Source organism: Nerophis lumbriciformis, linkage group LG12, assembly GCF_033978685.3.
Source record: "Nerophis lumbriciformis linkage group LG12, RoL_Nlum_v2.1, whole genome shotgun sequence".
Taxonomy (NCBI): Eukaryota; Metazoa; Chordata; class Actinopteri; order Syngnathiformes; family Syngnathidae; genus Nerophis; species Nerophis lumbriciformis.
In genome coordinates this window covers 9,114,983-9,141,715 of record NC_084559.2, presented here as the reverse complement: position 1 = coordinate 9,141,715, position 26,733 = coordinate 9,114,983, and the positions used below count along the sequence as shown (strand labels likewise).

The 26,733-nt window shown below is 39.1% G+C and overlaps 2 protein-coding genes across 2 annotated transcripts in view; both read right to left on the bottom strand.

Annotated features, from left to right (window-relative positions):
- The window catches only part of rnf10 (ring finger protein 10), a 35,259-nt gene extending 29,997 nt beyond the window's left edge, over positions 1 to 5,262 (bottom strand). Inside the window, exons 1-2 of the mRNA XM_061985863.2 lie at positions 4,584 to 5,262; positions 1,869 to 2,053 (exon numbers count right to left, since the gene is read on the bottom strand). Coding sequence (XP_061841847.2) covers positions 1,869 to 2,053; positions 4,584 to 4,746 — 348 coding nt within the window. The 5' untranslated portion in view covers positions 4,747 to 5,262. The remainder of the gene's footprint in view (positions 1 to 1,868; positions 2,054 to 4,583) is intronic.
- A 3,539-nt stretch (positions 5,263 to 8,801) lies between these two features.
- pop5 (POP5 homolog, ribonuclease P/MRP subunit) lies at positions 8,802 to 24,461 on the bottom strand. Its single transcript, XM_061985852.2, has 5 exons — positions 24,317 to 24,461; positions 24,101 to 24,243; positions 15,213 to 15,362; positions 9,329 to 9,412; positions 8,802 to 9,160 (listed from the first exon to the last, which is right to left on the bottom strand). Exons 1-5 carry the CDS (start codon positions 24,334 to 24,336, stop codon positions 9,069 to 9,071), a joined length of 489 nt encoding a protein of 162 aa, XP_061841836.1. The 5' UTR covers positions 24,337 to 24,461; the 3' UTR covers positions 8,802 to 9,068.
- Between the last annotated feature and the right edge of the window lie 2,272 nt (positions 24,462 to 26,733).

Genomic DNA, 26,733 nt, shown 5'->3' with positions numbered 1-26,733 from the left:
TTATGCGCTTCTTTATTTATTTGATTTTGTGCGTGGCATAGATTTGCCGTGTGCAGAGGACGCTTGAGCAGGCGCGCACCTTGGCAGCTGCGCTAGCATCACAGCTAACGTTAGCCATGCCGCTACCTCGCTCTCTGCTGGGAGAGGACGTATACGTATGTGACGTGTGTAAGACGGTGCGCTCGCTGTCTGTGAGAGGGAGACACAGGAAAGAGTGAGAAGAGCCTGTCGTGTAATGCCAGCAGCTAAAAGCAACTGCGTGAGAATTGTGGATGTGTTGAAGGTGTGCTGGAAAATGCGGAACGGAAATTACGGAGTAGCAGAAAAGTGGAATGTATTATTTAAATAGGTGCGTTGGAAAACACGGACCGGGGTTTTTTTTTTAAACTGGATCTGGATCGGCATTTTCCCATGCCTTGCCGATACGCAATTTTTGGCAAATATCGGCAGCCGATCCGATCCAAATATCGGATCGGGACATCCCTAGTTCAATCAGAGGCAAGATAGGGCGGGTCATGCAACCAGGAAGGGAAATCACAACAGACATCCCAAATGACGATGAGAGAGTTGTAGAAGAGGGAATTTTCAAGCGGGCGATTTATATACTTCAAAAACTAGTAGAAGATGGCAGAAGGACAAATGTATGCGTCTGGATAAAACATTCATTTCAGTTGTTTACCATGTAAGTCCAAATCAAAACTGTTCTCCAGTTGCCAAGCCGGGCATATTTTGCATGAGAAATGCTGCCAAAAATGTATGTGAAGTGAAGAAGTAGTGTAATAATGCTCATTGTCATTTCTGTATTTTTATTTTCGCTAACTGCTTATTTGCTATTACTTTTACCATCATATTTGTACATGTCGTATTTGCTGATGTTGCTCTATTGTTGTTGTTGTGTTTGTCTCTCTGTCTAATCCCCCTCTTGTCCCCACAATTTCCCCCTCAGTCTTCTTTTTTCTCTCTTTCTATCCCCTCCTGCTCGGCTGCACCAAATGATAATATAAATACATTTAATAATGTCAAATACAAATAAGGCAACAAGAGAAGTATCCTACACTTCTCTTTTGTAAAGTAAACCTGAACAGCCGACATGGGCATCTACATCAACTATATGATTTGCCTGAGAAGTTGGACAGGACAAAAAAAAAAAAGAAGAAGAAGTGAGGAAGATGATAGACGCACAATGAAGTCAAGTCACTTACTTGGTGCTGACCTGAACCGTACGTGTGTGACAGTCCATTACATCATCCACTGGGAATTAAAAAGTGCCTGCCTGCAAATGTATTTTTATCTGAGTTTGATACATTTTGTATTTTTTGCACAGCTATGTTATTTATTTTATGTAGAAATAATATTTTTCTATTTTATTTATGTTATGTAATTCTGTGCAACGTAAACAGTTGATTTAATGTGCTGTCAATACCCATCTTGACTAACTGGGTTAATAAAAGTGCTGTTAATACCCATCTTAACTAACTGGGTTAATAAAAGTGCTGTTAATACCCATCTTGACTAACTGGGTTAATGATAGTGCTGTTAATACCCATCTTGACTAACTGGTTAATAAAAGTGCTGTTAATACCCATCTTGACTAACTGGGTTAATAAAAGTGCTGTTAATACCCATCTTGACTAACTGGGTTAATAAAAGTGCCACTGACTGTTTGTCATTCAGTTCAATTTCAGTGAATCTCGCTCAAAAATTAATATCTCTATATGTATACTTTCACTGGAACATATATGGAGATATACATCGTACATCGAGTTTAAGTAAAAATATATCGAGATATACTTTTTCGTCCATATAGCCCTACATGTTACATAAACTTATAAGCACAAAAATGGGACCTCATCTCCTAAAATACCAACCTCCTCCCGTCGTCCTCCTCCTGCAACCCCATACTGCCGTCCTCCACCTCTCTGGGGGGGTCTCTTGTCAAAACTCTTGCTTTTCTGTGGATTGGTGCGACGCGGGCCAGTGAAGTTTTCTGCTTTTGGAAAGGAGGGGTCCCGTTTGCGGTTATAACGCTTGGACCCTCCATTATTCTTACTTTCTGAAAAACAAAATGTAAACTCTCATGAACTGCAGGAACACGCCCAATGGTAACATTCCTAAATATGTTTGTGAAAAATGAATGACCTAGTCTCCGGTAAACTAGCATTCCACTCCCTCTAACCATCGTCAGTTCAGTACTTTTAACTTACTACTACCAGATGGCGGTCTAGGATTTATATCTTATTTGTGAAAATCAAAAGTTAAATATACTCATTTGAAAGTAGTATGTTTTGAGTGGGTAGCGAGCATTTAGCAAAAAAGACAAGATGGTGTTTGTGTTTTACACATCGTGAAATATGTTTATATGTGCATAGGTGGAAATAGTGGTATTATTTATTACTCATTTTTAGTTGTTTTTTTAATCATGTTTTACTTTTATGTAAAAACTGCACCACAACCAGATAATTTCCCAATTGTAGAATAAATAAACAGAGTGGACCGACACCAGCAGATGACATGGCACCCCAAACCATCACTGATGGTGGAAACTTTACACTAGACTTCAGGCAACGTGGATCCTGTGCCTCTCCTGTCTTCCTCCAGACTCTGGGACCTCGATTTCCAAAGGAAATGCAAAATTTGCATGGTTGGGTGATGGTTTGGGGTGCCATGTCATCTGCTGGTGTCGGTCCACTCTGTTTCCTGAGATCCAGGGTCAACGCAGCCGTCTACCAGCAAGTTTTAGAGCACTTCATGCTTCCTGCTGCTGACCTGCTCTATGGAGATGGAGATTTCAAGTTCCAACAGGACTTGGCGCCTGCACACAGCGCAAAATCTACCCGTGCCTGGTTTACGGACCATGGTATTTCTGTTCTAAATTGGCCCGCCAACTCCCCTGACCTTAGCCCCATAGAAAATCTGTGGGGTATTGTGAAAAGGAAGATGCAGAATGCCAGACCCAAAAACGCAGAAGAGTTGAAGGCCACTATCAGAGCAACCTGGGCTCTCATAACACCTGAGCAGTGCCAGAAACTCATCGACTCCATGCTACGCCGCATTAACGCAGTAATTGAGGCAAAAGGAGCTCCAACCAAGTATTGAGTATTGTACATGCTCATATTTTTCATTTTCATACTTTTCAGTTGGCCAACATTTCTAAAAATCCCTTTTTTGTATTAGCCTTAAGTAATATTCTAATTTTGTGACACACAGAATTTTGGATTTTCATTTGTTGCCACTTCAAATCATCAAAATTAAATGAAATAAACATTTGAATGCATCAGTCTGTGTGCAATGAATAAATATAATGTACAAGTTACACCTTTTGAATGCAATTACTGAAATAAATCAAGTTTTTCAAAATATTCTAATTTACTGGCTTTTACCTGTAATGTAGGAACCAGAATATTAATAACAGAAAGAAACAACCCTTTTGTGTGAATGAGTGTAAATGGGGGAGGAAGGTTTTTTGGGTTGGTGCACTAATTGTAAGTGTATCTTGTGTTTTTTATGTTAATTTAATAATAAATAAAAAATTTAAAAAAAAGATACCGATAATTTAAAAAAACAATACCGAAAATTTCTGATATTACATTTTGCCGATATTATCGGACATCTCTAATCAAAAGCAATCTGCTTTTGTATAAAGTTAAGTTAAATGAAATTATTATTATTATTTATCTTACGGTACATCAAAAATAATATTGAGCAAAATGTAATTGAAATATTGTCGATGTGGCCCTCCAGCAGTGCTCGGGTTGCTCATGCGGCCCCCGGTAAAAAAAATTAATTGCCCACCCCTGGTTTATAGAGTTAGGCGCAATAAGTGTTCAACTTCAGCCTTCAAGGTTCAAGGTTCAACTTTATTGTCCCCGCGGGGAAATTTGTCTTGGGCACAGTGCATCATTGCTTTCTTAACATACCCAAAAACAACAGAAGAAAAACACAAGCACAGACACAACCACAACCATACAACTAACATTTAAACATCAGAACATGGAGCTTGATAGACATAGGTGGCACTTTGATGTAGGCATAAAATCTACAGTATGGAGATAAAGATAAAGTACCAATGTGCATTGCACTAGAGCTCATGGATAAAGTGCTGTGTGCTAAAGTGCTTAGTTCTAAAGTGCTATGTGCTAAAGTGCTATGTGCTAAAAAAGTGCTAACCTATGTATTAAAATTCTATTGCACATTGTTGGTCAGCTTAATGGAGGCTGGGACAAATGATAATTTAAGGCGGTTAGATTTGCATAGTGGGACCCGGAGTCTTCTCCCTGATGGCAGGGTTCCATATTCAGGAAAGAGTGGGTGTTGTGAGTTGGAAATAATTTTCTTAGCTTTTTTCCTAACTGCCTGCTCATAGATGCCTGAACCCTTTCGGTCTGCAACATTTTCAATTTATGAATGTACAACTGTTTGTTTATTTTGTTGACCACTGACCCGAAGAAATAATCAACTAACTTATCGATCTGATACTACAATTGTCAGCGACATGTTTGCCTGCGCCTCACTACTAGGCCGCCGCCTGAATATAAGCAACCATGGCGTATTTGACTTGAGCTATTAAATGGTGTTGTTGTTACCTGTTTTGGGTTTAGAATCCCCCGGCGTTGGCCCGGAAGAGTTGGAACGAGGTGGCGCCTTGGAGTTGCTGTTGTTGGGGGTTTTCTCCATGGTTCTTGTGTCCGTGCGACGAGCGCTGCTGAGGCCGAGCTCCGGGCTGAGAGCCGTTGAGCTCTCTAGCATCAAACAAAAACAACAAGGAGTAACGAAGAGTGCGGGTCAGGCGGCAAATGCCCTGATTCATATCTATCAAACACGGAGACCCCATCACGGCGACATCTTGACACTAAAATAATCCGGAGAGAAAAAGAAGAGACACGATATCGGCGTCTCAAGTTATGCAGGCTGTGCTAGGAGAGGACGGACAGCCACGCGGGGACAGGCCCCCAAAAAGCAACCTTCTTCTTCTTGCTCGGGTGAATAATTTGCAAAACCGATGTATTGAAATGTTTTCAATAGCCAGGAATTGTCAATATCAAGATTTGGCCCCTAAAAGTGTGTGTTTTTGTATGCGCTCGCACGAATGGCGACGGGTCGCCTGGTAGAAACCTGAGGGACCCGGATGTTGCTAGTCGAGGCTGCAAAGCTGTTTTGCTGCGACCTTAAAGGGCATCTTGGGAAATGTAGTTCACACCGCCTGTCTATAAAACAGCAATGAAGGCAACTGGATGACAGGAGAACTACAAACGATTTCAACGAATCAACGCTGTCACAGAGGACAACCCGGAACTACGCACCAGAGCTAAGTAAAACCACGACTGTTCTTCTCCTTATTCGTCATCTGACTCAACAATTACACACCCTTGTCTTTAACTACTACATGCATGCAATAACACATAAATAGAGTTCATTGTCAAGTGCTTTAAGTAATATACATGTTTGACAACTTCAAAATAAAAGTTCAATTTCAGAGTTTAAGGATAGTGTTGAACATACTTGCCAACCCTCCCGAATTTTCCGGGAGACTACCGAAATTCAGCGCCACTCCCGAGAACCTCCCGGGACAAATATTCTCCCGAAAATCTCCCGATTTTCAGCCGGAGCTGGAGGCCACGCCCCCTCCAGCTCCATGCGGACCTGACAGCCTTTTCTTTATGACAACAGGGGTGACAAGAACTAAATCATCCAGACTAGAGATAAATTGTCTTACCTAAAAATAAATATATTTATTAATTTAAAATAAATAAATAAATTTTTACTATTTTTTGCTAAAAATATCAAAATTAATTGTATTTTTATTTGTATTTTTTCTGACTTCTTATTACATCCAGCCATAGAATTATACATTAAAATAAACATATTTGAAATCATTAATTTTAAATGATCATAATAATTCATTTAAAATGACCATATTTAATTATTAAAATAATTGCTTGTTTATCAACAACTTTAGCATTTTATTCGTTACATTTTGAAGCTCTCAGAAGCCAAGTTATGTTATATTCCTTAAGATTTATTTATGCAAGTTTGAAGTATCAATTATCTAAACACAGTTTTGTTTGCATATTTTCAGGATATATATATATATGTGTATGTGTATGTGTATGTGTATATGTATATGTATATATATATATGTGTATATGTATATGTATATATATATATATATATATATGTGTATATGTATGTGTATATATATATATATATATATATATATATATATATATATATATATACATATGAAATACTTGACTTGGTGAATTCTAGCCTTCAATATACTCCTCCCCTCTTAACCACGCCCCCGCCCTCAACCACGCCCCCCACCCCCCCACCTCCCGAAATCGGAGGTCTCAAGGTTGGCAAGTATGGTGTTGAATGACCAGACGGAGAGCAGTGGTTCTTAACCTTGTTGGAGGTACCGAACCACACCACTTTCATATGCGCATTCACCGAACCCTTCTTTAGTGAAAAATACAATGTTTTTTTTTCAAATTCAAAACAAAGTTATATGTTTTTGGTAACACTTTAGTATGGGGAACATATTCTAAGTAAGAAATACTAAATTTGGAGTTATTTGGACACTAGGGGAACATATTCTAAGTAAGAAATACTAAATTTGGAGTTATTTGGACACTAGGGGAACATATTTTAAGTAACAAAGACTAAATTTAGAGTTATTTGGACACTAGAGGAACATATTCTAAGTAACAAATACTTAATTTGGAGTTATTTGGACACTAGGGGAACATATTCTAAGTAACAAAGACTTAATTTAGAGTTATTTGGACACCAGGGGAATATATTCTAAGTAACAAAGACTTCATTTAGAGTTATTTGGACACTAGGGGAACATATTCTAAGTAACAAAGACTTCATTTAGAGTTATTTGGACACTAAGTGAACATATTCTAAGTAACAAAGACTTAATTTAGAGTTATTTGGACACTAAGTGAACATATTCTAAGTAACAAAGACTTAATTTAGAGTTATTTGGACACTAGAGGAACATATTCTAAGTACCGTAACAAAGACTTCATTTAGAGTCTTTTGGACACTAAGGGAACATATTCTAAGTAACAAAGACTTCATTTAGAGTTATTTGGACACTAGGGGAACATATTCTAAGTAACAAAGACTTAATTTAGAGTTATTTGGACACATGGGGAACATATTCTAAGTAACAAAGACTTAATTTAGAGTTATTTGGACACTAGGGGAACATATTCTAAGTAACAAAGACTTAATTTAGTTATTTGGACACTAGGGGAACATATAAGTAACAAAGACTTAATTTAGAGTTATTTGGACACTAGGGGAACATATTCTAAGTAACAAAGACTTAATTTAGAGTTATTTGGACACATGGGGAACATATTCTAAGTAACAAAGACTTAATTTAGAGTTATTTGGACACTCGGGGAACATATTCTAAGTAACAAAGACTTAATTTAGAGTTATTTGGACACATGGGGAACAAATCCTAAGTAACAAAGACTTAATTTAGAGTTATTTGGACACTAGGGGAACATATTCTAAGTAACAAAGACTTAATTTAGTTATTTGGACACTAGGGGAACATAAGTAACAAAGACTTAATTTAGAGTTATTTGGACACTAGGGGAACATATTCTAAGTAACAAAGACTTAATTTAGAGTTATTTGGACACTAGAGGAACATATTCTAAGTAACAAAGACTTCATTTAGAGTTATTTGGACACTAAGGGAACATATTCTAAGTAACAAAGACTTAATTTAGAGTTATTTGGACACTAGGGGAACATATTCTAAGTAACAAAGACTTAATTTAGAGTTACTTGGACACTAGGGGAACATATTCTAAGTAACAAAAACTTCATTTAGAGTTATTTGGACACCAGGGGAACATATTCTAAGCAATAAAGACTTAATTTAGAGTTATTTGGACACTAGGGGAACATATTCTAAGTTACAAAGACTTCATTTAGAGTTATTTGGACACTAGGGGAACATATTCTAAGTAACAAAGTCTTAATTTAGAGTTATTTGGACACTAGGGGAACATATTCTAAGTAACAAAGACTTCATTTAGAGTTATTTGGACACTAAGGGAACATATTCTAAGTAACAAAGACTTAATTTAGAGTTATTTGGACACTAGGGGAACATATTCTAAGTAACAAAGACTTAATTTAGAGTTATTTGGACACTAGAGGAACATATTCTAAGTAACAAAGACTTCATTTAGAGTTATTTGGACACTAAGGGAACATATTCTAAGTAACAAAGACTTAATTTAGAGTTATTTGGACACTAGGGGAACATATTCTAAGTAACAAAGACTTAATTTAGAGTTATTTGGACAGTAGGGGAACATATTCTAAGTAACAAAGACTTCATTTAGAGTTACGGTATTTCAAACTGAAATATCACTGTTTAATCAAACTTGAAGGTTGCTTTCTCCAAGATGAATATAAACAAACATTCACTATATGTTGAACATAATATGAGTCAGGGAGCAGACCTGACACCGCTCCAGGCACCTTTGCTTTGAACTGTTTATGACTGAGTGCGGCAGCTGTTTATGACCCCCCTCCCCTTCGGAGCAGCTGCGTAATGTAATCAGAAAATGCCCAAATAAAGGAGGAGCGCGTTGGGACTGCCTTCAGAGCGTGGTGGGAGGCTGTAGCTGAGTGTGCAGCCCCAGACATTTCTCCTCATGAGCAAGATTGTTTTATGAATATCTCCACCATGCTTTCATGGTTTGATTTCACATTTTCAGGACTTACGAGGATCCCAAATACAAAAAATTAGGTACCAACAGTTAAGAAAAGTTGTTTTTAATAATAAGGCCCATTCAAGGCTGAAAAAAAGCTAAGAGACCGTTCGTACTGCATGTCAAAATACTCATGAATTGAGGTACCTCAATATATTCTGTCATTTTAATAATACATGCACATAATCTGTGTAATGTCCTTAGGAACAAATCTACTGTGGTTGAAACATCTTCCAAAAGAAAGAACAAAGAGGGTCAACAAAAAATTAAGAAAAAAGGGGGGGGGAAATCACCGTGTTTAAGTATTTGGCGAGGTTACTCTTCATCTTCACTCTCTGCTTCATCTTCAAATGCTCCTCGTATTATTGAGCAATTTAAAATAGCTTTGCGAATCTGTTTCTTTTCATCTGTATATGGATGAAATGGAAAGATTGACAACCAGTCAAGTTGGTATTTCATAACAAATGACAGACACTAAAACATTATTATCCAAGAACATTGTTATTTATGAATTAAAGTAAATATTACAAACTTAAGTTGTCAATTTGATCAAAGGCCTAAATGACGATGCTTACCTTCATTGTTGCAATTAGGGAGCATTCGATGGAGCTGCCGTGTGTTGTATCGCACCAGAAATTTCTGACATGTTCTAATGGTTCCTGAGGAAACATTGCATTGAATAAATGGATAAATTGTAGTAGTTACAAAGTGAAACATGTAGAATGTTACATAGTTTTCCCAGATGTACCTTGCAATAGTGAGCACACCACTCACATTTCTGCAATATTTTATTACATCTTGAGTGAAGAAATGACACTTACAGTATATATAATGTATATACGTCAGTGTACAGCTTGTATGAGAGGGTAAAGTTAGTGTCCCCTCAAAATAATTGTATACACAATCATTAATGTCAAAACCACCGGCAACAAAAGTGAGTACACTTCAAAATTAAAGTGTCCAAATATAGCCCAATTAGCCATTGAAATACTGCACATTTTCTTATTGTTTCAATAATAATTAAAGCTGCAAGCAGCGTTGGTCGGGCCCGCGTATTTGGCAGGTGCTAGTCCTAAGTGTCCCAATACTTTTGTCAAGTTTTAGTCCCAAGTGTCCAAATACTTTTGTCCAGTGTAAGTGTCCCAATACTTGTGTCCAGTGGTAGTCCTAAGTGTCCCAATACTTTTGTCCAGTTTTAGTCCTAAGTGTCCCAATACTTTTGTCCAGTGGTAATCCGAAGTGTCCCAATATTTATGTCAAGTTGTAGTCAAGTGTCCCAATACTTTTGTCAAGTTTTAGTCCCAAGTGGCCCAAAACTTTTGTCAAGTTGTAGTCCTATGTGTCCCAATACTTTTGTCCAGTTTTAGTCCCAAGTGGCCCAATACTTTAGTCAATTTCTGGTCGTAAGTGCCCCAAAACTTTTGTCCAGTTTTAGTCCTAAGTGTCCCAATACTTTTGTCCAGTGTAAGTGTCCCAATACTTTTGTCAAGTGGTAGTCCCAAGTGTCTCAATACTTTTGTCCAGTTTTAGTCCCAAGTGTCCCAATACTTTTGTCAAGTTGTAGTCCTAAGTGTCCCAATACTTTTGTCCAGTTTTAGTCCCAAGTGTCCAAATACTTTTGTCCAGTGTAAGTGTCCCAATACTTGTGTCCAGTGGTAGTCCTAAGTGTCCCAATACTTTTGTCCAGTTTTAGTCCTAAGTGTCCCAATACTTTTGTCCAGTGGTAATCCGAAGTGTCCCAATATTTATGTCAAGTTGTAGTCAAGTGTCCCAATACTTTTGTCAAGTTTTAGTCCCAAGTGGCCCAAAACTTTTGTCAAGTTGTAGTCCTATGTGTCCCAATACTTTTGTCCAGTGTAAGTGTCCCAATACTTGTATCCAGTGGTAGTCCTAAGTGTCCCAATACTTTTGTCCAGTTTTAGTCCTAAGTGTCCCAATACTTTTGTCCAGTGGTAATCCGAAGTGTCCCAATATTTATGTCAAGTTGTAGTCAAGTGTCCCAATACTTTTGTCAAGTTTTAGTCCCAAGTGGCCCAAAACTTTTGTCAAGTTGTAGTCCTACGTGTCCCAATACTTTTGTCAAGTTTTAGTCCCAAGTGTCCAAATACTTTTGTCCAGTGTAAGTGTCCCAATACTTGTGTCCAGTGGTAGTCCTAAGTGTCCCAATACTTTTGTCCAGTTTTAGTCCTAAGTGTCCCAATACTTTTGTCCAGTGGTAATCCGAAGTGTCCCAATATTTATGTCAAGTTGTAGTCAAGTGTCCCAATACTTTTGTCAAGTTTTAGTCCCAAGTGGCCCAAAACTTTTGTCAAGTTGTAGTCCTATGTGTCCCAATACTTTTGTCCAGTTTTAGTCCCAAGTGGCCCAATACTTTAGTCAATTTCTGGTCGTAAGTGCCCCAAAACTTTTGTCCAGTTTTAGTTCTAAGTGTCCCAATACTTTTGTCCAGTGTAAGTGTCCCAATACTTTTGTCAAGTGGTAGTCCCAAGTGTCTCAATACTTTTGTCCAGTTTTAGTCCCAAGTGTCCCAATACTTTTGTCAAGTTGTAGTCCTAAGTGTCCCAATACTTTTGTCCAGTTTTAGTCCCAAGTGTCCCAATACTTTTGTCAAGTTGTAGTCCTAAGTGTCCCAATACTTTTGTCCAGTGTAGGTGTCCCAATACTTTTGTCCAGAGGTAGTCCTAAGTGTCCCAATACTTTTGTCTACTTTTAGTCCGAAGTGTCCCAATACTTTAGTTCAGTGGTAGTCCTAAGTGTCCCAATACTTTTGTCAAGTTGTAGTCCTAAGTGTCCCAATACTTTTGTCCAGTGTAAGTGTCCCAATACTTTTGTCCAGTTTTCGTCATAAGAGTCCCAATACTTTTGTCCAGTGGTAGTCACAAGTGTCCTAATACTTTTGTCAAGTTGTAGTCCCAAGTGTCCCAATACTTTTGTCCAGTTTGCGTCCTAAGTGTCCCAATACTTTTGTCCAGTGGTAGTCAAAAGTGTCCCAATACTTTTGTCTACTTTTAGTCCGAAGTGTCCCAATACTTTTGTCTACTTTTAGTCCGAAGTGTCCCAATACTTTTGTCAAGTGTAAGTGTCCCAATACTTTTGTCTACTTTTAGTCCAAAGTGTCCCAATACTTTTGTCTACTTTTAGTCCGAAGTGTCCCAATACTTTTGTCAAGTGTAAGTGTCCCAATACTTTTGTCTACTTTTAGTCCAAAGTGTCCCAATACTTTTGTCTACTTTTAGTCCGAAGTGTCCCAATACTTTTGTCAAGTGTAAGTGTCCCAATACTTTTGTCCAGTTGTAGTCATAAGTGTCCCAAAACTTTTGTCTACTTTTAGTCCGAAGTGTCCCAATACTTTTGTCCAGTTGTAGTCATAAGTGTCCCAAAACTTTTGTCTACTTTTAGTCCGAAGTGTCCCAATACTTTTGTCCAGTTGTAGTCATAAGTGTCCCAAAACTTTTGTCTACTTTTAGTCCGAAGTGTCCCAATACTTTTGTCAAGTGTAAGTGTCCCAATACTTTTGTCCAGTTGTAGTCATAAGTGTCCCAAAACTTTTGTCTACTTTTAGTCTGAATTGTCCCAATACTTTTGTCTAGTGTACCTACCTTGTCTGCATTGTGTGGGCACGTTGGTGCTTCCTGCTTTTAAGCAGCCATCTTAAAAAAACAGCAGCGCAGCAGCATCAGTGCAGCGGGTCTTTGAAGGGTCATAAAATCACAACCGTAGCAGGTATTAAAACTCTGTTCTATACTTTTATACACAAGGGTTCAATCTCTCTCCTGTGTTTGTTTGAAGCCGAAACGACAAACGCGCTCAGAGGAGATAGATTTTGAAGGAAGGTGACCGGTTTTTACAAAAAAATTGTTTTGAAGGGGGAATAGCAAACTTCCTGTTGATTTTCGCTGGGGGTTGTCAATTTATAAAATGTAGGTGTAAGTTAGACCTACATAGAGGTTTTTGTTTCATGTCTCTCCGACCTTCCCAGTGGGAGTTACAGGCAGTTTTGTCATTTTTTTCTTCCGAGGAGCAGTTTTTTCTCCGTTTTATTCAAAAATTGCTCTAGAGCGCAATTTTTAAATTTGGGGTTAGGTTTTTTTATTAGATCACAATTTTTGCCAGTCCTGATGTGTGCGTTCAGTTTGGTGAGTTTTGAAGCATGTTAAGGGGGTCAAATTACAGCTCAAAGAGGCAAAAGTGACTGTTTTTAGTACTTTTTTGTCTTGAAGGGGGAATTGCCAACTTCCTGTTGATTTTAGCCCGAGGATATACAATTATGAAAACTAGGTGTAAGTCAGACCTACATAGAGGTTTTTGTTTCATGTCTCTCCGACCTTCCTAGTGGGAGTTACAGGCAGTCTAGTTTTTTTTTTCCTAGGGGGCGCTAGAGCACAATTTTGAGTTTTGTGGTTCGGTTTTTAAAAAAAAAAGGCAATTTTCGCAGGTCCTGATGTGTGGGTCAAATATGGTGAGTTTTGAAGCATGTTAAGTGGGTCAAATTACAGTTTAATGTGGCGGCGGAAGAATAAAGAATAAAGAACAAAACCTTACAAATTCAATAGGTCCTTATGTCCCATTGCATAAAGACTCCCTTTGGGAGTCCTTATACAATGGGCCATGCGGGCCCTAATAATATTTTCCTGGCTATAGAACGCACTAGTATTTAAGCCGCAACCACCAAGTTTTAGAATAAATAAATATGTTTACATATATCAGCTGCACCGGACCATAAGCCGCAGATATATACCAGTAGGAAAAATGTTGTGTTTATTTACATACCGGTACCTTAATTGTTTTCAAACGGTGCCTGTCACATGGCAGTAAAACGACTGGTCAAACAAAACAGAAGTCATTGTCATCTAAACAGACTCAATAACTCCACGATGACTTTTTGGTGAAATTACTCAATTGAAACAATACAAAAATAATGCCATTGTAAGTTAATATTATTGTTAATATTATGACACTTGTAAACGTGTTGGCATATTTGCTAACGGCACTAGCTTGATTACATTACTATAGCATACCTGCCAACTTTTGAAATCAGAAAAACCTAGTAGCCAGGGTCCAGGGGCCGCAGGCCCCGGTAGGTCCAGGACAAAGTCCTGGTGGGGAGTTCAGGCTTCGCCCCCCGACGCAAAATGATTGATTGCATTCAGACAGGTTAAAATGTTGCTAAAACCATCACTTTTCTATCAGTCACAGTGACTTTTCAAAACAAAAATATTACAGCAAAAATCATATGGGTTGATTGACATGTTTATTCTGTAAGCTAACTTCAATAGTTTGAAATTATTTTGACAGTTAATGCCAGTTATCCTGTCAACCTTTCACAAGACTTCAATTTGCTAATTGAAAGTATAAACAGTATAAACACTTTTTACAGTAAACAAATGGTAAAACAGTACTAAACAATTCCATTAAAAAAAAAATTGGTGTCATTATTAACTTTCTGTCCAAGCTTGTATAATCTACTGCCTTGTTCAATTGTAAAAAATATTCTGTGCCTAAAATTCACATTTCTATCACAATTATCATACTGTAAACATGGTAAGCTAACTTCATTAAAATTAATAGTCCTGTCAATAGCATGGAATTACAATTCAAATGTAGTTTTTTTGTAAGCCTTTCAAAAGAATTCAAAATATGAAAAATGAATGAAAATTAATTTAAGCCATCAGACACTTGAAAAGTGGCACATCACATCTCTAATGTAATCATTTGAACTTTTCAACAGAAATAGCACTGCAAAAATATTAAGGACATACTTCTGTATTTTGGTAGTTATGCTGTCAACATTTAACAAGATTTCTTCAACTTGGACTTGAAAGCATAAATAGTATAAACACTTTTAACAGTATAACAGTACTAAACAATTCCAATAGATAACATTGGTGTCATTACCTTTTTGTGGCTAAAATCCAACGGCAATGGCATTAGCAACGGCATTAGACTTGTGTTTTTTTGTCCCAACGTGGTCTTTTACATCGCTAATTCCTCCGTGTCCGATCGAAAAATCTTGTCTGCACAAGGTGCAATTCGCGTAGTTTTCAACCTTTTTGGAACGGATAATTATTCCCGGATAGGCTTTTGAATATTCTTCACGGAATGACTGCAGTTTTCTTTTCGGTTTAAGACTCGTATGCGCATGGCATTCGGAATGGCTCGATAGGAAGTTACGGGAAGCAGTGTCGATTGTCATTGTTGTTACGCGATTTCGTGAATAAAACTTAATTTTTTTTAATTAATGAAAAACCGTATTTTTTATCACTGCAACCGTAACCCGGAATAGGTTGATGAAAACCGTACTAATTACGGGAAAACCGGAGTAGTTGGCAGGTATGTACAAGCTGTACACTGTCATTTCTTCAGAAATGTCAGGGTGTACTCGATTTGCGATGTACCTTATAGCTAAAAGTAATTAAAAAAATAAGTTAACTTATGCTTTTAAAAAATATATACTTTTACCTCCTATGTGCAGACAGTTGACAAAACAAGGTATCTTCTGCCCACGTGTTTCAATGCTGGTGATAAAGGGCAACGCTGACCACAGGAGTTTGTAGCACATTTTCAGGAAACGCAGGAATACCATTCCAGTATGGCTATTCAGGTATTTCACTATAAGAGAACATGAAACAAATGATGCATCAGATACAAGACGGGTGTCCATACTATGTTTTCCCACCCAGGGAGCATGTAGGAAAATCGGAAGGATGTACGAGCCTCGTACATGTTTTAATATACTAAACACCAGTCCAATGTATGTCAACATATACTAAGCTCAATTAGTTCAGTATGTGTTGATTTCAGGACAATCCATCAAACAAGAGGATAAAGTAAGACTTTTGGGCGTAATAAACTTTCGTGGTCCAAATACATCAATGAAATCGTGGCTAAGATGGGTAGAAGTATCGCTGCTGTTAGGAAATGTGCTAGGTATGTAACACCTGCAATTGGCAGACAGGTACCGTATTTTCCGCACTATTAGCCGCACCTAAAAACCACAAATTTACTCAAAAGCTGACAGTGCGGCTTATAACCCGGTGCGCTTCATATATGGATTAATATTAAGATTCATTTTCATAAAGTTTCGGTCTCGCAACTACGGTAAACAGCCGCCATCTTTTTTCCCCGTAGAACAGGAAGCGCTTCTTCTTCTACGCAAGCAACCGCCAAGGTAAGCACCCGCCCCCATAGAACAGGAAGCGCTTCTTCTTCTACTGTAAGCAACCACCCGCCCCCGTAGAAGAAGAAGAAGAGCGCGGATATTACGTTTCATTTCCTTTGTGTGTTTACATTTGTAAAGACCACAAAATGGCTCCTACTAAGCGACAGGTTTCCGGTTCATGAAAAGACGCAATCTCTCCATCCGCACACGGACTACTATTTCACAGCAACTGCCTAAAGACTTTCAAGAAAAGCTGGCTACTTTCCGTGCATATTGTAAAAACAAGATAGCTGAAAAAAAGATCCGGCCAGAGAACATTATCAAAATGGACGAGGTTCCACTGACTTTTGATATTCCTGTGAACCGCACTGTGGATACAACGGGAGCACGTACGGTGAATATTCGCACCACAGGGAATGAGAAGTCATCCTTCACTGTGGTTCTAGCTTGCCATGCTAATGGCCAGAAACTTCCACCCATGGTGATATTCAAAAGGAAGACCTTGCCAAAAGAGACCTTTCCAGCCGGCGTCATCATAAAAGCTAACTCGAAGGGATGGATGGATGAAGAAAAGGTGAGCGAGTGGTTAAGGGAAGTTTACGCGGTGGCTTTTTTCACGCAGCTCCGTCCATGTTGATATACGACTCCATGCGCGCCCACATCACGCTGGTTTTTAATATATTATTAAAGTTTGACTGACCTATCTGACTGTTTTTTTGACATTCCCTTTAGCGCAGTTAGATGCGGCTTATAACACGGGGCGGCTTATAGGTGGACAAAGTTTTGAAATATGCCGTTCATTGAAGGCGCGGCTTATAACCCAGGGCGGCTTATGGTGCGGAAAATACGGTAGTTAAAACACTGGTGTTGTTGAGGTCCTTCTCTGTCAGGCTGGGGGACGCCACCTCTTCTTCTGCTCCGCTTTACTGTGGTGTCCCCCAGGGATCTATTCTAGGCCCCATCCTGTTCGCTCTATATCTCCTCCCGATTGGAGAGATTTTTAAGAGGCATGGAGTGTCATATCACTTTTATGCAGACGACTGCCAAATTTATATGCCGATTTCAAAAGGCCACGGCCCCCTGACACCCCTTCTCAACTGTCTATGCCACATTAAGGCTTGGTTAGCCCAGAATTGTTTAATAATGAATGAGGGAAAAACGGAAATTTTAGTTTTTGGTCCGGCCCTCACTGATTTGAGACCATTGCAAAATGATGTGCGTCCCAAAGTCACCAGCCTTGGCGTCACTATAGACAGCCATTTTAAACTTGACAAACAAGTCAATGGCGTTTTAAAATCGTGTTTTTATCATCTTCGTCTTTTAGCAAAGGTAAAACCGTTTTTATCTTTTAACCTTTTTGAACAAGTCGTGCATGCTTTTATTTCAAGTGTCCTGGACCACTGCGATGCACTTTATGCTGGCATTAGCCAAAAAGCTCTCTCCCGGTTGCAGTTAGTCCAGAAGGCGGCAGCAGGACTTTTAACAGGGGCCAGGAGACGCCAGCATATAACCCCAATCCTTCAGAGTTTGCACTGGCTCCCTGTTCATTTTAGAATTGATTTTAAAACCTTGCTGTTTGTTTTTAAAGCTTTACATGGACTGGCACCTTATTATATCTCGGACCCAGGGCCGGCCCGTGGCATAGGCCGTATAGGCAAATGCTAAGGGCGCCGTCCATCAGGGGGCGCCACGCCAGTGCCACAGATGTTGGAGAAAAAGAAAAAAAAAGTTGGTACTATTATTTCTAAATACAAAAAATAATCCCACGTTAATTAAAATGCAAAGTAAAGCCTATATAATAGAAATATTATTTGTTACAACATTACGCCCCCCCCCCACCCCCTCCCTTCCCGTATCATGACTCTTTTTGGACGTCACCACATCAAAAAATCAACACAAGATGTCAAAACGGCCAAAACTGTCAGGTGCCCAGGGAAGAAAAAAGAGAAAAGAAGAGGAGGAGAAACGAGAAAAAGACAAGAGGTAGCAGGTAGGTAACGTTAGCCTACATGAAATTATTTGTCTGTTACAGAATGTGATAGTAACCTGGCTTTTTAGCATTAAGCTAATGTTACATGATTCGGCAATTGCTAATCAATAAATAGCTAGTTCTGTTTTAACGTCGGGTTAATATTGTGGAGGGGGCTAAATTGTTATGGAAAATAATAATGTAACGTTAGGTAATTACAGTACTCCCACCTTACATTCCTCAGGGACATTTGTATTAGATCTTTTAAGCAGGTGTTATTGCCTTCTGGTTAGCTAATGTTTGCCCTGCAGGTAATAGTCACTTTTCCACCCCTTTATATATTAGGTATAGTTGTAAGCCTAGTTGTTAAAGTGCACATCATTAATGTAAATTAAGCAATATGTATGTAAAAAATATTGTATTTCATATATTCATTTTTTATTTTTTGCCTTGATTTATTTATTCATATTTTTTTTATCTTGTTAACTATTCTGATTGTTAATTTGCTTTCTTTAAGTAAAAAAAAGGTCAAAGACAAAGCTATTCGGTTTCTTGTGAGTATATACACTTCACTGCCGATGTGGGGGGGCGCCACCTAAAATCTTGCCTAGGGCGCCAGATTGGTTAGGGCTCGGACCTCATCCAAATGTACAATCCTGCGCGCGCTCTGAGGTCCGAGAGCCAGCTCCAGCTCGTGGTGCCCAAGACCAGACTTAAAACCAGGGGAGACAGGGCCTTCTCTGTGGTCGGCCCTAAGCTCTGGAACATTCTGCCCCTCCATGTTCAAACTGCTCCCACAGTGGAGTGTTTTAAGTCTCGTCTTAAGACCCACTTTTATTCTCTGTCTTTTAACACTACGTGAGTTGTGTGGTCCTCTGTGATTTTAACATTTTGATTTCTATTTACTGTTTTAATTGGTTTTACCCTTTAAAATAGTTTTTAATCATATCTATTTTATATTGTTTTCAATATTGTTGTGCAGCACTTTGGAAACATTTTGTTGTTTAAATGTGCTATATAAATAAAGTGGATTGGATTGTGTCATCTGGATTATTGTTCAGTTATTTAGGCTTCTACACCCAAGGTTGAACTTACAAAATGACAAACAGCTGAAAATAGGGCAGCTAGACTTACTCTTGATTGTTCTTATAGATGGAGTGTGGACCATATGCATTCTTGTCTTGGATGGCTAAAGGTTATTCATAGATTATCCAACAGTTTATGGTTATTTATTCGAAACATTATTTATAACAAGTACCCTCCAGCTCTTTTTAGGCAGATTGGTTATAATCAGAATACCTTTATTGTCATTGCATGGAAACAACGAAATTGAACAGCAATCCAGCTCAGTGCTTTTAAAGCAACCTACATAAAATACTCTTAAGACTGCTGATGTTCACCACTACAGTAGCAGAGCTTCAACTCAAGGTCTACTTGCATTACCACCACCAAGAACTCATTCAATGAAAAGCACTGTTGTACACAGAGGCATTTCATTATGGAATACTCTTCATTTAGATATTAGGACTATTCCCAGTAAAAAAGCATTTAAGAAACATGTAAAGTCACTTTTTAGGCTTAAGAGTTCATCTTTCATGATCAAATCAAATCAACTTTATTTATAAAGCACATTTAAAATTTACCACTGGGTTAGCCAAAGTGCTGTACAATGGGCAGGTTAAAAGATAAAACGAGTACCGAGCAAACACAACACAACACAAACAGAACACGATAAAAAATAAATAAATAAAATAGAATAAATAAAAACATAAAAACAGGTTCACAGCAGGTGTATTATGGGGCGCCATTGCGGGATGGATATCACTCAGTGTTAAAAGCCATGGAATAAAAGTATGTTTTTAAGAGAGATTTAAAAACAGGAAGAGAGGAGGCTTGTCTAACACTCAGGGGTAGGTCGTTCCAGAGCTTGGGAGCAGCAACGGCGAAAGCTCTGTCACCTCTAAGCTTCATATGATATCAGTTTGAGAATTTTTTTTCTTTCTCTTTCCCTTTTTTCTTTCTTTTATTGTAATTGGATTTGCGTATGTTCTGTAACTGGATCTGTGTACTGTTATTTTTATTATTATTTTGAGAATGTTCTTTTTCTTTTATTGTAACTGGATCTGCGTATGTTCTGTAACTGTATCTGTGTACTGATATTTTATTATTTTGAAAATTTTCTTTTTCTTTTTTTACTTTATTTTATTTGTAATTGGATTTGTGTATGTTCTGTAACTGGATCTGTGTACTGTTATTTTATTATTTTGAGAATTTTCTTTTTTCCTTTCTTTTATTTGTAATTAGATTTGTGTATGTTCTGTAACTGGATCTGTTATTTTTTTATTATCATTTTGAGAATGTTCTTTTTCTTTTATTGTAACGAGATTTGTGTATGTTCTGTAACTGTATCTGTGTACTGTTATTTTATTATTTTGAGAATTTTCTTTTCTTTTTTCCTTTCTTCTATTTGTAACTGGATCTGCGTATGTTCTGTAACTGTATCTGTGTACTGTTATTTAATTTTATTATTTTGAGAATGTTCCTTTTTTTCCCACCCTTTCTTTTATTTGTGTCTGTTATTTAATTTTATTATTTTGAGAATTTTCCTTTTTCCCCCCCTTTTATTTGTAATTGGATTTGTGTATGTTTTGTAACTGGATCTGCGTATTATTAAGATCTGCGTATTATTATTTTACTTTGAAACTTTTTAAAAAAGGACCCCAGGGAGACTAGCCTGGCGTTTGTGCGTCGACTAATGGGGATCCTCAATAAACAATAAATAATGAACAATGTTAATATTCCTCAATGATAACGCCTGCATTTTTTTTTTCGGGCCAAAAAAATGGCTTATTTACTGCAGAAAATCGCTGTCAAACTTGAATTATTGATGGGAAAGTTTAAAACACCAAAAAATGTAGCCTGCTACAATACAATGATTAGAATGTATGAATACTAGGGGTGTAACGGTATGTGTATTTGTATTGAACTGTTTCGGTACGGGGGTTTTGGTTCGGTTTGGAGGTGTACCGAACGAGTTTCCACACGGACATATTAAGTAGCGTAACACACCGAGGTGTGCATTGTTAGCAAGGGCCGGGCTAGGATAGACTGACCATACGTCCTCTTTTCACCAGACATGTCCTCTTTTGTGGAGCTGTCCCGGCGGAGTTTCTTAAACGCCTCAAATGTCCGGCATTTTGAGTTAGGGTTGCGTGTATTTTCAATGTTCGTTCAGGGTTAAGAAGGGGTTAAAAACAAAACAAATTGTGCATGCAGCAGTATTGGTGAGGGAGGGGCAGAGACAGAGAGAGAGAGAGAGAGTTATGATAAACGCGCATGCGTCGCCAGGCTCTGCTTTTTATCCACAGATTTATCACATTCAATTTTTTATTATCTATAGCAGGGGTGTCAAAAGTGTGCCCCGGAGGCCATTTGCGGCCCACAGCTAATGTTTTAAAGGCCCACGGCACATTCTAAAAATACTATTGAAATAAACAAAAACATAACAGAAGTGAAATAAAAAAGCTTAAAGGTTAAATGTAATTTAGAAAAAGTTGCAATGTTGACTAATAAAACAAAGCTGGGTTTTTTTTTCTTTCAAACTGTCATTGCTCAAAACATAATATTGAATCAAAATCAATGTTATTAGGAATTATTGACCTATCCAAGGTTCACATTACTTCACATCAAATATTACACTAAGAAAAATATTTTTGGTGGAAGATTTTGCAAATTTGGTAAATAAATAACCAAAAAATGTATATTTTGTTGTTTTCTTACTGTACCGAAAATGAACCGAACCGTGACCTCTAAACCGAGGTACGTACCGAACCGACATTTTTGTGTACCGTTACACCCCTAATGAATACTATAGGGCAGGGCCGACATCCGGGCAACTGAGCTACATACGGGTTCTTCGAGCCATAGCAACCTGACTGGCGTTGAAAACAAACCGTCGCCATTACTCTTTAACCTGTCGACCTGCGCTGATTAAACCCGTCATTCTGCCTCCAAAATGCCAAAAAACGGTGTTGTTTTTGGTTGTGCAAACCACAACTGGAAACAGGGAAAACAAAGGTCGTATTTTGTTCTGCCAAAGCGTGCTAAAAGCCCACAGAGACGAGACAAATGGCTCGCAGCTTCACACCGGGAAAACGAGGATGGTTCTCACTGGAGTCCCCCAAAATCCCGGGTCGTGTGTTCGGATCACTTCGTTTCTGGTAAATATAAGGAACAAAAATCCACATTCTTAACCACAACTTGGCTATAGCGTCCATGCTAATGTTGAACCCGTTGAATTTTTACTGAATAACGTTCGACAGCTGAAGTTGTTGTTGCACAACAATAACATACGGTATAAAGGCTATTTTCGAAAACCGGTTTCATTTAAATTTGCACTTTAATGGTTGGGTTTTTAAAAACCAATAAACCCTAACAACAACAATTTTTATGTGATTTATTCGTTATATAACAACCGACCTGGTGCGCTTGTGAGGTAGACAAAAAGATTTCCAAATTCCATGTCCGGCCATTGTGTAGGATTATCAGTCCACGCATCTGCTGGAAGGCGGTAAAGGCAGTCGTTTAATTCAACTACAGAACATTTTAACTCGTATCTTAACCTAGCCTCACTGGAAAGACTACCGTATTTTCCGCACCATAAGGCGCCCTGGGTTATAAGCCGCGCCTTCAATGAACGGCATATTTCAAAACTTTGTCCACCTATAAGCCGCCCCGTGTTATAAGCCGCATCTAACTGCGCTAAAGGGATGTCAAAAAAACAGTCAGATAGGTCAGTCAAACTTTAATAATATATTAAAAACCAACGTGATGTGGGCGCGCATGGAGTCGTATATCAACATGGACGGAGCTGCGTGAAAAAAGCCACCCGGCCTCTTCGCGTAAACTTCCCTTAACCACTCGCTCATCTTTTCTTCATCCATCCATCCCTTCGAGTTAGCTTTTATGATGACGCCGGCTGGAAAGGTCTCTTTTGGCAAGGTCTTCCTTTTGAATATCACCATGGGTGGAAGTTTCTGGCCATTAGCATGGCAAGCTAGAACCACAGTGAAGGATGACTTCTCATTCCCTGTGGTGCGAATATTCACCGTACGTGCTCCCGTTGTATCCACAGTGCGGTTCACAGGAATATCAAAAGTCAGTGGAACCTCGTCCATGTTGATAATGTTCTCTGGCCGGATCTTTTTTTCAGCTATCTTGTTTTTACAATATGCACGGAAAGTAGTCAGCTTTTCTTGAAAGTCTTTAGGCAGTTGCTGTGAAATAGTAGTCCGTGTGCGGATGGAGAGATTGCGTCTTTTCATGAACCGGAAACCTGTCGCTTAGTAGGAGCCATTTTGTGGCCTTTACAGATGTAAACACACAAAGGAAATTAAACGTAATATCCGCGCGCTTCTTTTTCTTCTACGCGGGCGGGTGGTTGCTTACAGTAGAAGAAGAAGCGCTTCCTGTTCTATGGGGGCGGGTGCTTACCTTGGCGGTTGCTTGCGTAGAAGAAGAAGCACTTCCTCTTCTACGGGGAAAAAAGATGGCGGCTGTTTACCGTAGTTGCGAGACCGAAACTTTATGAAAATGAATCTTAATATTAATCCATATATAAAGCGCACCGGGTTATAAGCCGCACTGTCAGCTTTTGAGTAAATTTGTGGTTTTTAGGTGCGGCTAATAGTGCGGAAAATATGGTATTTACATAATCATACGCCATTTAGAACAGTTTAAAATGCCGTGAAACCTCGTTAAATGCCTTTTCTGTCAATGCTGTGTTCGCTGTGAGCTGGTTTGTTTTCAACGAATTCAATATGGCGACCGGTTGCTAGGGGATTGGCAGGCGGAAGTGACGTAGGTCCGCCCTCGCCTATAACCCAAAAATTTATATTTTGTTGTTTTCTTACTGTACCGAAAATGAACCGAACCGTGACCTCTAAACCGAGGTACGTACCGAACCGACATTTTTGTGTACCGTTACACCCCTAATGAATACTATTCATACAATCTAATCATTGTATTGTAATTCATATATCTATTCATTGAATAGATAGATGAATGACAACACAATGATTAGATGATGTTATGACTAGATAGATGAATGACAATACAATAATTAGATGATGTTATGACTAGATAGATGAATGACAATACAATGATTAGATGATGTTATGACTAGATGTATATGCTGACTAGATAGATGAAGAAGTTTACCAGAGAACCTGATGCTGCACAGTGCGGCTCCATAGTCTCCATGTAAGCGAGCCACGGCTTTCTTCACCGCCGCGAAGATGGCTCGGTCATCCAACAGCAAGAGGCTCTTCCTGTCCGACACGTTGACCTCACACAATAAATATCTTTAAAGAAAAAACAGACATAAACTAGACTCAAACGTGTGAAAAGACAAATGACATCTTCCACTAAACTTACCTTGACTTCACTCGCACCATTTTTCTTCTTCTTCTTTGGTGGAATGGCGGGTTGCGAACTTTCTTCTTCTTCTTCTTCGTCTTTTACGGCGGTTGGCATCCAACTTAATCAGACATTACCGCCATCTACTGCTCCGGAGTCTGAACATTCTAAATCACCATTTCACAAAAAACTTGAAATAAACAAAATAAATACAATAAAATACCTATCTAACCGGTTTCAGCTTGTTCTGTCTTTCAATGACTAGACAAACTGTTTTTATTTTTTTTATTTTTTTATAGCATTACCCTCATAGACATGTTCGAAGGGTACGCAGCATGGAGCGCTACTGCCTACTGGCGTTGACGAGACGTGGGGCCGCCATCTTGGAGTGGTGATCCGCTCCACTCAGTGCAATTCATTTGGCAGGAGCTAGAGATGCGCGGTTTGCGGGCACAACCGCGGAGTCCGCGGATTATCCGCGGATCGGGCGGATGAAATTAAAAAAAATTAGATTTTATCCGCGGGTCGGGTCGGGTCGGGCGGTTGAAATAAAAAAAAATTAGATTTTAAATAGATTCAGGCGGGTGGCAGTTAAACCAATTGGGAAATATATATACATAGTTAAATGTTGTTACCCACATACGAAAAACGAGCAGGCACCTGCAGCATATGCCACAACAGAAGAAGAAAAAAGAAAAGAGATGGACACTTTTATGGAGCGGAGAAGGGACGCCTCGCCGGGGTCCGGGACCGAGGCCCCTTCCCCCGAGAGGGCCCCACCGGGAGCCGTAGCTGAGGCGATCCGCGAGAAGGGCCCAACGCACGTCCAGGGTCACCACCGCGCCCACCGCACCGACACCCCGCCTCGTCCGCCTTCGCCGCGGCCGGCGTCACGCGCAGCAGGCTCGGGGGCTCGTAACAGGGGTCACTCCGCGCGCTCCGCCCGCGCAGCTTACCTGCCCGCCACCCCTGTTGCCGGGGGCGCGTAACAGGGGTCACTCCGCGCGCAGTGCGCTCACGAAAGGGGTGGGGCTCACCCTGGTTGATATAGACAGCAGGACGGTGGCCATGGAAGTCGGAACCCGCTAAGGAGTGTGTAACAACCCACCTGCCGAATCAACTAGCCCTGAAAATGGATGGCGCTGGAGCGTCGGGCCCATACCCGGCCGTCGCCGGCAGCGAGACGCGCTTGGAGGTGCGCTCAGCGCGGCTCCCATATGATTGCGCACTGGTGTGCGTCTGGGTCGTGACAGCGTGGCACGCGAATGTCTGTGCTGCATTGGATCAGTCTCCTTTCTTTAACAGGCAAAAGCTTTATAACCTCACTAATGCCTTGCATCGTCTATATTAGATATATAACAACGGGCGGGTGCGGGCGGGTGCGGTTCTGATCAAATGTTACATCGGGTGGATGGCGGATGGTTGACGACTTTCTGATGCGGTTGCGGATGAAATAATTGCCTATCCGCGCATCTCTAGCAGGAGCATTGAACTGTCAGCGCATTTAATTCATCTTACCTCACCGAATACCACTGATTTTCACGCGCTTTTTCGTCATACGTGTAGCTATGATAAAGGACACATGTTTTATTATTCATAGTTTGCTTAACAGTAATAGAATATTCTTATATGCTATAAGTGACCAGACGTCCAAGATGAAAACTGTGAATATAATACCAGAGAAGGGGGAAAAAACGGTGAGCTATTTTTGAATTGAAGAAACAATATGATTAGGTTATATATACATGCGTATATCCTACATAAACAATGTATGAATACATTAGATATATATACATCCAGGCCCGGCCCTAACCAATCTGGCGCCCTAGGCAAGATTTTAGGAGGCGCCCCCCCCACATCGGCAGTGAAGTGTATATACTCACAAGAACCCGAATAGCTTTGTCTTTGACCTTTTTTTTTTTTTACTTACAACTATACCTAATATATAAAGGGGTGGAAAAGTGACGATTACCTGCAGGGCAAACATTAGCTAACCAGAAGGCAATAACAATGTAAACAAAAAACACCTGCTTAAAAGATCGAATACAAACATTTATATGCACGTACAACACTTAGAACTTTTAGCATATCAGTATGTGGAATTAAATTATGGAATGGATTAAGTAAAGAAGTTAAAAATTGTACTGATATGATCCAGTTTAAGAGGTTGTTCAAAATAATAGTGCTTACAGAGTACAAAAAAGAAGAATTATGAGAAATACTTTCAACCTTATTGAAAATAAGATATTCTTCATCTCAGTATGTTAATAATGACTGAATTAATTAATTAATTACATATTACAAAACTGTTGTATACTAATTCATAGATGTTATTTTATTATATAAAAAGGTCAGTAAATGATTCTATATATTTGTAAACGCTTTGAAGTGGGAAAGGGGTAGGATTAAATAAGCTTTGCTTCTTCCTACTCCTT